General features: G+C 39.4%; 1 protein-coding gene across 1 annotated transcript in view; it reads right to left on the minus strand.

The window, feature by feature from the left end:
• rad54b (RAD54 homolog B) overlaps positions 1-12,601 on the minus strand; it is a 205,160-nt gene that overhangs the window by 171,904 nt on the left and 20,655 nt on the right. The window contains exon 2 of the mRNA XM_060823670.1: positions 969-1,170. Coding sequence (XP_060679653.1) covers positions 969-1,170 — 202 coding nt within the window. The remainder of the gene's footprint in view (positions 1-968; positions 1,171-12,601) is intronic.

Genomic DNA, 12,601 nt, shown 5'->3' on the forward strand with positions numbered 1-12,601 from the left:
TCTTTAAAAATAGAGTTGAAAACAAATTGTAACAAGCTGAAAGACAGATCTTTTAGCAACAAAAGCAGGCTGAAAGCTGAAACCATGAAAGCCACACAACAGTTTATAAAAAGTCAGACTGTTCTATCAAAATGTTAGTTCCTTCATGATTTGAATTCAAATACCCTAGCATAATTTATGAATCTTTAAGACTGGCAATTGCTTAAAAGCACACATTACTATTTTAAATGTAATCAAAACTCAGGGGTAGATTCTGAAAGATTATTTTCTAAACCCAGTCTATATAGGGTATCTGTCAGAATACCGACCAAGTTGGAGATGTCATCATATTGCCATCTACTGACATCTCAATGGATACAATTCGAGATAATTGCATCCTGGTAATAATTATAGACCACAGCACTCAGTGAGCAGAAATGTTCAAGTATAATATAATAAAGCAATAAACACATGAATAAGAATATTTTTGGAGGAAAACTGTAAATTTGAATTTTAATAAATTTAGAAGTACAACAGTATAATGTATACACAATTATATCATTTAAAAGAGACATATCACTCATAGTGTTAACATAAATATTCAGTCTGCTGTTCACAATAAAACCTGAATTCCATAAGATATTACAAAAAGTTATGAATGATTTACACTTCTCTAATATACAGGGAAATTGTTGAATGATAGCTGCAAAGAAAATTCACATGCCAACATTATGCTGTGAAATCAAAAGTTCTACCACTGTCAAGATTTTCAAAAGTTCAAACGTTTGGGGTGCATTCGTACTCAGTTTAAGATAATGTTTTAGTGGAAAGACAGTGTTACTAGTAAGCCTCCTTGATTAGTCAGTGTATGCCTTAACTCCTTTTCTCTGATGCAGAGGGAATTTTCTAGGAAATAGCAAACCACACAACCCTTACAAGTGAAATCCAGAATTGTTTTTAACAATGCAACACAATGAGGTTATAATTACCAGCTTGACTTGTACTTGCTGATTCCACTGACAAAGTAGGTACGGCATTCAGATGGTCAGATTCAGATCTCTTTAGATGATCATTTTCATTCTTATTTCCTGTAATTTGGTGAGGAGGACAGCTCTGAACCAGTTCATATTTTTCAATCAATGCTTTGGATTGCAATGAAGAACTCTCATTATTGTCATTTTCATGAGGTACCTAAAATAAGAAGTGACAGAATAAAATGATACAAAAACCACCTCACAATCTAATCATTATTAATAATTTTCATTATTTTAAAGCTGACACTTGAAGAATTAAAATAAAATATGTAAGGTCAGATGAAAGTCAAAGACACCAACATTGATTTATAAATCAGAAAATAAAGACATGTAATACGTAATATGCCTTGCTTTAAAAAGTATTCTCAGATAAGGCTGAAGTATTTGCAACAATCTTCAGTCAGAAGTGAATGGACAATCTAGACCTTCGTCAAAGGTGACCAACATATAGATGCCAATTTTCAATCAATTCAATTCGTTTTATGTAAAATCAAGAAACTGAAGGCAATGAATACTGCAAAGCCAATAGCATTGAACTCATTCCAGAATTTTCTGCATCCTTAATAAAACTGTTTCAGTATATACTTGAGCAATTTTCCACAGTAAAAGCATGAAAATCCAAGCCAGCTAATTATTGCCCCATCAATTACTTTTCATCAGTGGAAAGGATCATCAACAGTGCTACCAGTCAGCACTTATTCAGCAATAACCTGCTCACTTACACCTGATTTGATTTCTGCCAGGGCCATTCAGCTCCTTACATTGTTACAGTCTTATTTCAAACTTAGAGAAAAAAGTTGAACTCCAAAGATGAGTTGAGGTGAGAGTGACTGCTCTTGACACCACAGCTGCATTTGGACCAGTGTGGAATCGAGGAGGCCTGGCAAAACTAGGGTCAACAGGAATCAGAGATAAAACTCCACTGGGTAGCCATACATGACACAGAACAGGTTTTGGGAGGACAGTCATTTCATCTCAGTCATTTCAGGACAACACTGTAGCAGTTCCTCAAGAGAGTGTTGTGGACCCAATCATATTCAGCTGTTTCATCAATGACCTACTCTTCATCACATGGTCAGAAGTAGGAATGCTCACTGATGTTTACACAATGTTCAGCATCATCCGTGGCTCCTCAGGCATGGAAACAGTCCATGTCCAAATGCAGTAAGACCTGGACACCATCCAGATTTGGGCTGTTGAGCTGATAAATGGGAAGCAACATTCACGCTACACAAGTGCTGGGCAATGACCATGTCCAACAAGAGAGAATCCTTGATGTTCAATGGAATTATATTCCTGAATCCCCACAAATTACATTCACTGGGGTGGGGTGGGGGTGGTGGTAACCACTGACCAGAAACCAAACTGGACCAGCTTTATAAATACTGTGACCACAACAGCAGGTCATCAGCTAGGTATCCTGCCTCAATTTACTCACCTCCTCACCCTCTAAAGAACATAAGAACTAGGAGCAGGAGTAAGCTGTATGGCCCCTCGAGCCTGCTCCGCCATTCAATAAGATCATGGCCAATTTGTTCGTGGATTCACATCCACTTACCCACGCTCTCACCATTGCAATTAATACCTTTATTATTCAAAAAAACCATCTTAGTTTTAAAAACATTTACTGAAGTAGCATCAACTACTTCACTGGACAAAGAATTCCACAGATTTACAACCCTCTGGATGAAGAGGTTCCTTCTCAATTCAGTCCTAAATCTACTCCCTCTAATCTTGAAGCTATGCCCTCTTGTCCTAGTTTCACCTGCCAGTGAAAACATCCTCTCTACATCTATCTTATCTATTCCCTTCATAATTCTGTTTGTTTCTATGAGATCCCCCCTCAATCTTCTGAATTCCAATGGATATAATCCCAGTCTACACAGTCTTTCCTTATATGTCAATCCCCTCAACTCCGCAATCAATCTAATGAACCTCTTGTACACCTCTCCAGTGCGAGTACATCCTTTCTCAAGTAAAGTTGGATTTTCATGCTTTTATTGTGGAAAATTGCTCAGGTATATACTGCACAGTGTACTCCAGGTGTGGCCTTACCAGCACCCTGTACAAATGCAACAAAACCATCCTGCCATTAAACTCAACCCCTTCAGCAATGAAGGGCAAAATTCCATGTGTCTTCCTAATTATTTGTTGTACCTGCAGACCAACCTTCTGTGATTAATGCTCAAGGACACTCAGGTCCCTCTGCGTAGCAGCATGCTACAACTTTTTACCATTCAAGTAATAGTCCTTTTTACGGTTATTCCTTCCAAAATGGATGACTTCACATTTATTAACATTGTATTCCATCTGCCAGGCCTTTGCCCACTCACTTGTAGTATCTATGTTCCTCTGCAAAGTTGCACAGTACTTTGCATACTTTGCTCTGCCACTCACTTTAGTGTCATCTGCAAACTCTGACACACTATATGTGGTCCCCAACTCAAAATCAACTACATAAATTGTGAATAATTGCAGTCCCAACACTGATCCCTGAGGCATACCACTAGTCATGAATTGCCAACCAGAATAGTACTCATTTATCCCCACTCTTTGCTTCCTGTTAATCAACCAATCCTCTATCCATGCTAATACTTTACCCCTAAATGCCATGCATCCTTATCTTAAGCGGCAGCCTCTTGTGCGGCACCTTGTCGAAGGCCTTTTGAAAATCTAGGTACACCACATCCATGGGTGCCCGTTGTCCACTGTGCTCATAATGTCTTCATAGACCTTCAAGGGATTTGTTATGCATGACTGGCCTTCACGAACCCATGCTGCATCTGCCTGACCTGACATATTGAGATGCCTTGCTATTACATTCTTGAAAATAGACTCAAGCATATTCCCCACTACAGAGGCTAAGCTAACTGGTCCATAATTCCTCATCTTTTGTCTCCCATCCTTTTTAAACAGTGGCATTACATATGCTGTTTTCCAATCTGTTGGGACTGTTTCAGAGTCAAACAAGTTTTGGAAAATTACCACTGGTGCACTTACTATTTCTCCCGCCATCTCTTTTAGTACCCTGGGATGTATTCCATCAAGGTCAGGAGACCTGTCTACCCTTAGCTCCATTAGCTTGCCCAACACTATCTCTTCCATAATAATGACTGTTTCCAGGTCCTCCCTTACCTTCCTGTCTGTCCTTCCGAATAGTCTGATACCCCTGGATATTTAACTCCCAGTCGTGACCATCCTGTAACCATGTCTCCGTAATGGCTACTAAATCATATTTGCAATGATTTGTGCTGTTAACTCACCAACCTGTTACAAATGCTACATGCATTCAGGTAAAGTGCTAGTGTGCTAGCTTTCTTACCCTCATGATTTCCAACATCTCTAATAATATCTCTAGAGTTATCCTTCCTTTTTACTACTTTTCAGAGTCTGCCTTGAACTTAAATCCTCCTGCACACATGCTACCCTGCTGCTTAACTGTTTATTTACCATCATACTTCCTACCATTTTCCATTTCCCTTCCCCCGACTCACAAATTTTAAAGTCCTAGTAACCACCCTATTTATCCTTTTTGCTAGATCAATTCAACTGGAGACTGTCCCATCAGTACACATCCCCCTCCCGTTCCAAAACTGACACCAATGCCCCAAGAAATAGAACCCCTTTTTCCCCACATCACTCCCTTAGCCATATGTTTACTTCCCTAGTTTTGTTATCCCTACGCCAATTTACATGTGGCTCAGACAGTAATCTGGAGATTAAAACCCTTGAGGACCTGTTCCTTAATTTTATTTATAGTGCTTGATAAACAATATAGGTAAGGCTAGGATGGAGGACCTGTTTGGGGATTGTCTAAATTGGACTACAACAACTGGATCCTCCCCCTCCCACTCCAATATCCATTCAAGCTGGTCAGAGACATACTGTGCCCTGGAACCAGGCAGGCAACACACCATGTGGAACTCCTGATCTGGCTTGCAAAGCTCCAACTACACTCAAGAAGCTTGATACCACTAATCAGCCAGCTTGAATGACTCTCAATTCTCAAACATTTACTCCCTCCACACCAATGCATAGCAGTAGCAGTGCATACCATTGACAAGATGAATTGCAGAAATTCACCAGGCTCCTTTGGTAGAACTTTTTAAATAAAACATAGGAACAGCATTAGGCCATTAGGGTCATCAAGTCAGCTCTGCCATTCAATGTCATCATTGAATCCTCAATTCCATTCTCCTGCGCCATAACGTTTGATTGCCTTATTGATTAAGGGTTCATCTCAACATTGAATGCACTTGACCCAGGCTTACCAGCCCTCTGCAGTAAAAAAAATCCATATAGTCACTAAGGTAAGAGAGAAGAAATTCCTCCTCATCTGTCTTAACTATTTGACCACTGACCTCTAGAAGGGCAATGACAGCAAATACATGGGTACACTATTACCTGCAAATTCCTCTCTCACACCATCTTGAATGAGAATATCACATTCCTTCACTGGTTTGGGACAAAATCCTTGAACACCCTCCTGAATAACATTGTGAGTGTGCATGCACCAAATGGACTGCAACAACTCTAAAAGGCAGCTCGTGACCACATTCTCAAGGGCAACTAGGGATGCACAAAACTGCTGGCCCAGCCATAAATGCCCTCATTCCCTGAATAAGTTTTAAAACCAGCAAATTTTGGATTAGAAAGAACACCATGGCAAATATCAAGCTCCATATTATAAAATTCAGAAAGAGAGAGTTGGGTAAAGATGGAGCATAAATCTGGAATTTACATAAAGATACAAGAAATGGGAACAGGAGAAAGCCTTTCAATAAAATCATGGTTGTTTGGATTATGGCTTTACCTCCACTTTTCCTCTGGCAACTCATTCCATACATGCACCACTCTCTGCGTGAAAACGCTGCCCATCAGATCCCTTTTAAATCTTTTCCCTTTCACCTTAAATTTTTACCCTCTAGTTCTGGATATCCCTACCCTAGGAAAAAGACCTTGGGCTATTCACTCTATCCATGCTCCTCATGACTTTATGAATGTCTAAGATCACAACTCAGCCTCTCCAGGGAAAAAAAAGCCTCAGTCTATTCAGCTGCTCCCTACATCTCAAACCCTCCAACCCTAACAATGTTATTGTAAATCTTTCCTGAATCCTTTCAAGTTTAACAACATCTTTCCTACAGCAGGGAGACCAGAACTGAATTGTAAAAGTGGCCTCACATATATCCCAGGAGAAAGTGAGGACTACAGATGCTAGAGATTAGAGTTGAGAATGTGGTGCTGGAAAAGTGCAGTAGGTCAGGCAGCAGCCAAAGAGCAGGAGAGTCAACATTTCGGTCAAAATCCCTTCATCAGGAATGAGCCAAGGGCTTTTGTCCAAAATGTCAACTCTCCTGATATTCGGATGCTGCTTGACCTGCTGTACTTTTCCAGCACCACACTCTCGTCACGAATATCCTGTACAGCCGCAACATGATATCCCAATTCCTATACTCAATGCACAGACAATGCGTACCAGACACCACCTTCACCATTCCGTCTACCTGTGACTCCACTTATAAGTTTGACAAAATGGTGGACACTCAGTTGCACAGAAATTGCAGCTGCTCCAGTGTTACAAGCTTTCTTGTCTAATTCTAATGTTTTTTTACATTACAGAATCATAAGATTTTTATTTTGATTCATTTTGGAACTCTTGTAGTCCAACTAGTTACAAAAAAAAACACAAAGAAGTAGAGTTTTTCTTAAAACATAGTTTGTGTCTGGGGGCATCCACGTGTTTGTCAAGTATCGATTTGTAGAGAGATCTTTTCTTTATTTATAAAAATATACATCTTAAAAAATCAGTTTCTTTACAATCGTGAAGAAGCAGAGTTTTTTCTTCAACAGAGTTTGTATTTGTTGAGTTTCAATCTGCAGATTGTACATAAAAAGACACAAAGAAGGAGACTACTTATATACAAAGCTTATGGACAGGCCTATGTGTGGGTGGCTCTGGAAAGAATTTATTTTTATCTGGAAACTGAAAGATTAATGTTGGATTATTTCAGGGGGAGTTGTTTTTTTTCTTTGTTCAACTAATTTATTTTTAATATTAATTAGTTTAAATCTTCTCTTTGCATGCTAAAATTAAATCTGTTGGAAAGCGGTTTAGTTTTACATATGAAGTGTTGTTAAGAGCTTCTTCTTTTCAGGCTTGATATCACAGAGAGCATACAAGAGACACTGAGTGCGATGACTAGTAGATTTAGAGAAGAGATTACACAACAAGATCAGTCAATAAGATGGTTGACTCTCAGCAAAGGTAAGAATTTAGTTCAGAAGCCTCCTGGGCTATTCCTCTCTCAAACAAATATATTGGGTACTGTTGAGAAAGATAGCGTCTCAAAGGAAAATAGAATTAGTCAGATCTTGGGCACTGAGAATGACTATTATGTTGAACAGAGTTTGTCAAGATTTTAAAAAATTATTGTTATAAGGGACAGGTGCACAGCCAGGAGATTCTGCAGCAATAGGTGTGAATATAGGATAGTATGTTGCTTTCTAGGTGCCAGGGTTAAGAACGTCTCAAATGTTTGAAGCATATTGTCAAAGGGGAGAGTGAGAAGCAAGAAGTTGTTGTACACATTGGTAGGAATAACATAGTTTAGGAAATTAAAAATCACATAACACCAGTTTATAGACCAACAGGTTTATTTGGAAGCAATAAGTTTTTGAAGTGCCTACCTGATGAAGGAGCAGCGCTCCGAAAGCTATTGCTTCCAAATAAACCTGTTGGACTATAAACTGACCTTGTGATTTTTGACTTTGTCCACCCACTCCAACATCGGCTCCTCCAAATCATAGTTAAGGAAGAATTAAAGCTTTGCAGAGTGAATGTAAGGTTAGGTATTAGCTTTAAAAGCAGAACATAAAAAGTAGTAATCTCTGGTTTACTTCCAGTGCCAAGTTCTAATGAGGGAAGAAATAAAAGCATAGGGGAGATAAATCAGTGGCTGAAAAGGTGATGCCATATGTAGGGATTCAGTTTCTTGGATCATTGGGATCTCTTTTGGGACAGAAAAGACCTGTTCAAAAAGAATGGGTTGCACTTGAAGTGGAAAGAGACCATTATCCTGGCGGGGAGAGTTGCTAATTTCAAGAGCCTATCAACTTTTTTTGGGAGTGGGGGGGTTCTTTAACAATGAAAATAAAAAGAAAGATAAAAATGATTCTGAATCAGAAGAGAGCAACTTAAGTCGAAAAGACAGACAAGAGTCAGAGAACAAAGTAACTCAAGAATTAAACTGCACTTATTTCAATTCAAGACTTCTTTAATAAGACTGATGAACTCAGGGCATGTATGGGAACATGGAACTGGGATATTGATAGCTATTACAGAAACTTGGCTGAGGGAAGGACAGGACTGGCACTCATGTTCTGGGTTTTAAGGTGATATAGGAAGGATAAAAAGAGAAGCGAGAATAGGGAGAGGCATTTTTGATTAATTACAATTGTAATGTTTTCCTTAAAGATATTCTTGAGGGATCATTTAATGAAAATGTATGGGTTGAAATTAAAAATAAAGAAAGGAGATGATCACCTTGAGACTGTAGAGGGATTATAGCCTACCTCCTGCATAGTCAGAGGGAAATTGAGAAGAAAATATGTAGACAGATCACAAATATGTAAGAATAACAAGGTTGTAAGAGAAGGGGAATTTAATTTTCCAAACAGTTATAAAGATAGTCTGGGACTTTTTTCTGCTGGAGTGTAGAAGGTTGAGGAGTTACCTTATAGAGGTTTATAAAATCATGAGGGGCATGGATACGGTGAATAGCAAAGGTATTTTCTCAAAGGTGGGGGGGTTCAAAACTAGGGGGCATATTTTTAAGGTGAGAGGAGAAACATTTAAAAAGGACGAGGGGCAAATTCTCTCTTTTACAGTGTGTGTGGAATCAACTGCCAGAGGAAGTGGTGAATGTAGGTACAATTACAAAGGTACATGAATATGAACTAGTTTAGTTTGGGAACATGGTTAACATGGACTTGTTGGATCAAAGGGTCTGTTTCCATGCTATATGACTCTCTGACTATGACTCTATTGACTGGGATTGCCATTGTGTTAAAGGGTTGAATGGTGAAGAACTTAAATATGTTCAAGAAGATTTCTTTATCAATGTTCCTACTAGAGAAGGAGCAAAATTTGACCCTCCCTTGGGAAGTAAGGCAGGACAACTGACCGAAGTGTTAGTAGGGGAACATCTTGGGTCGAGTGGTCATAATATTATTAGTTTAAACTAGTTATGGAAAAGGATAAGCCTCTATAAAAGTAAATGTTATTAATTGGAGTGAGGCAAATTTCAAGGGCTTGAGATAAGAACTTTCAAAAGTTGATTGGAGTAGACTGTTTTCAAGTAAAGGGGCAATTGACAAGGGTGATAACAGTTCAGAGGCATTATGTTTCTGTTAGGGTGAAAGGCAAGGCTGGTAAGATTATGGAACAATGAATTCAGGTTATCAAGAATAAAAAAAGAATGGTATATTAGATATAGATAACTGGGATCAACCAAGTCTTTTGAACAGTACAAAGAATGTTGGGGTACTCTTAAGAAGGAAATCAGGGAAAGCAAAGACAGCATATAAGATAACCTTGGCAGATAAGGTTAAAATAATTCAAAAAGATTCTACAAATATATTAACAGTAAGAGAGTAAGTGGAGAGAGGGTAGGTTCCCTTAAAGATCAACAAGCTCATCTTTGTATTGAACCTCAGGAAATGGGGGAAGATATTAAACTAATATTTTGCGTCAATTTTTACTGCTGAGAAAGAAATGGAGGCTAGAGAATTCAGAGAAATGAACATTGATGTTTTGAAAACAGGAAGTGCTGGATATCTCAGAAAACAAAAACATCTTCAGGACCTGATCAAATGTCTCAAGATAATGTGGGAAGTTAGGGAGGAAATTGCAGGGCCCCGAGCAGAAATATTTGTATCATCCATAAACAGGGGTGATTCACTGGAGGACTGGAGGGTAGCTAACGGTATGCAACTGTTTAAGAAACATTGTAAGGGAAAACCTGGAAAACAATGGATGTGAGAGTCTGACATCAGTGGTGAGTGAGTTGTTGGAGGTGATTCTGAAAGATGGGATTTACATGCTTTGAAAATGCAAGGATTCTTTAGGGATAGTCACAATGGTTTTGAACAAGGAAAATTGTGTCTCACAAACTATATTGAATTTTTTTAATGAAGTAACCAAAAAAATTGATGACAGCAAGCAAGGTTAGCATTGTTTATTTGGACTTTACTAAAGCCTTTGACAAGGTTTTGCATGGTGGACTAATCGGTAAAGTTAGATCACATGGGATAACAGGATGAACTTGCCAACTGGATACAACATTGGCTTTATGGTCAGAGACATAGGGTGGCGATAGTGGGTTGCTTTTCAGAGGCTTGTCATCAGTGGTATTCCACAGGATTTGGTACTGGGTCCACTTTTATTTGTCATTTATACAAATGATTTGGTTGAGAATATAGGAGGCATGGTTAGCAAGTGTGCAGATGACAACAAAATTGGTGGTAGTGTAGACAATGAAGAAGGTTATCTAAGATTACAAAGAGATCTTGACCAGATAGGCCAATAGGCCGAGGAGTGGCAGATGAAGTTTAATTTGAATTAATGAGGTGTTGCATTTTTGGTAAGATAAGCCAGGGCAGGGCTTATACAGGTAATGGTGGGTCCCTGGGTAATGTTGTAGAATGAAAAGACCTAGGGGTTCAGGTGCATAATTCCTTGAAATTTGCATCACAGGTAAACAGGTTAAGAAAGCGTTTCACACGCTTGCCTTCATTGCTCAGACCCTTTGAGTACAGGAGTTGGGATGTCATGTTGAGGTTTTACAGGACACTGGTGAGGACTCTTCTGGAGCACTACGTGCAATTCTGGTTGCCTTGTTAGAGGAAGGATATTATTAAACTGGTGAGGGTTCAGGAAAGATTTACAGGACGTTACTGGGAATGAAGAGTTTAAAATATAAAAATAGACATGGGTCTATGTCACCAAGTCCAGGGAATGGGTTGCAGGTCTAATGCAAACTGACCAGAGATTTGTGTTGTCAGTTGGAACCTGGTCACCCATCAAGTGGGGCTGTCTGACCGAACAGCTCAATGGAAGTCAAGAGCAGTGATCAGAAGTCAATTCTGGGGATTGGAGGCATGCTGGAAAGCAGAAGAATAATATTAAAGATGAGCTACTCAAAACATAATGGGAGAGGCACAGTGAGAAGAGATAGTGAACAGGTGGACATGGATTACTGTGATGGATTAGATCAATGATGACCACTACCCTGGCTTTGATAGGTGCACAATGCAGCATGGTGGTTGGCACAGCAAAGCTGTAGGGCCATTAGAGTCATAGAGATATACAGCATAGAAACAGACCCTTCGGTCCAACCTGTCCATGCTGACCAGATATCCCAACCCAATCTAGTCCCACCTGCCAGCACCCAGACCATATCCCTCCAAACCCTTCCTACTCATATAGCCATCCAAATGCCTCTTAATGTTGCAATTGTACCAGCCTCCACCACATCCTCTGGCAGCTCATGCCATACACGTACCACCCTCTGCGTGAAAAAGTTGCCCCTTACGTCTCTTTTATATCTTTCCCCTCTCACCCTAAACCTATGCTCTGTTGAGCTTTGGGCACTACTTGTGAATAATGTGAAGCCCTTCAAGAGACAACTGAATTAATATAGTACTTTAACAGTACAGATTGTAGTCACCTATAATCATATGTGAAATAATATCCAACAGCGCTAGTTACATATTTTGGTCACAAGTAATCTTGCCAGTATAATTTGTCTTTACAGATTTTCCAGTAATGCAGAGGTAATCACATGCAACCTTTAAAAAGGCCACTATTCACAAAGACAATCCAAGTATCCAAGGCTGCACAAGTGGTGATTTTCTCTCATCTTGAACTGTAAGATTCGCTAACATATTCTTTTATGCAATACTGCCTTTCTTCGGTGATACCAGAGGTGGGGATGGTGGGACAACCTATTAGCAATCATACAGCACTTACAATCCCATATTATATTGGGCAACATGGACTATGCCATATTCTTTGGAACAAAGTCGCTGTGTCAAAAGTCCATTTAGAGGACTTGTCAGACTTGTTTATGGCCCACTTTGTATATGAATATGCTAAACTGTAATTTATGAATAATGTCACTCTGATATTCCCACAAGGGTTCATTGGAATTGTGAACAATAAGTCCAGCCTCAGCAGAGATCTTCGCCACTTTGGCTGTGTTGCAATGAAGGTCAAAGAAATTGAAGAGGAACGGATGCATCAGCAAGGACCAATTTTTCCTGGCTGCTGAACAGTTTCCACTTTAAGAAGTTGCAGCTGAAGGTTTCGTCAGGATGATCGCAAGGTGTGGAAGGACCAGGATATCATTTCGGCAGTGTCACTGTAGATCGCAAATGTCCTAGAACACTGTCACAGAACTATGCCAAATGCTGCAGCAAGTCCTGGAACCTGGCAGGGTAGGTAGTAGTCCTATTCCAGTGGCTGTCAAGATAACAGCTATGATAAAATGTTTGTATCTGGTTGTAACCCTTGTGCACCATCTTTA

This window comes from Hemiscyllium ocellatum, chromosome 4 (assembly GCF_020745735.1).
Source record: "Hemiscyllium ocellatum isolate sHemOce1 chromosome 4, sHemOce1.pat.X.cur, whole genome shotgun sequence".
NCBI classification, from domain to species: domain Eukaryota; kingdom Metazoa; phylum Chordata; class Chondrichthyes; order Orectolobiformes; family Hemiscylliidae; genus Hemiscyllium; species Hemiscyllium ocellatum.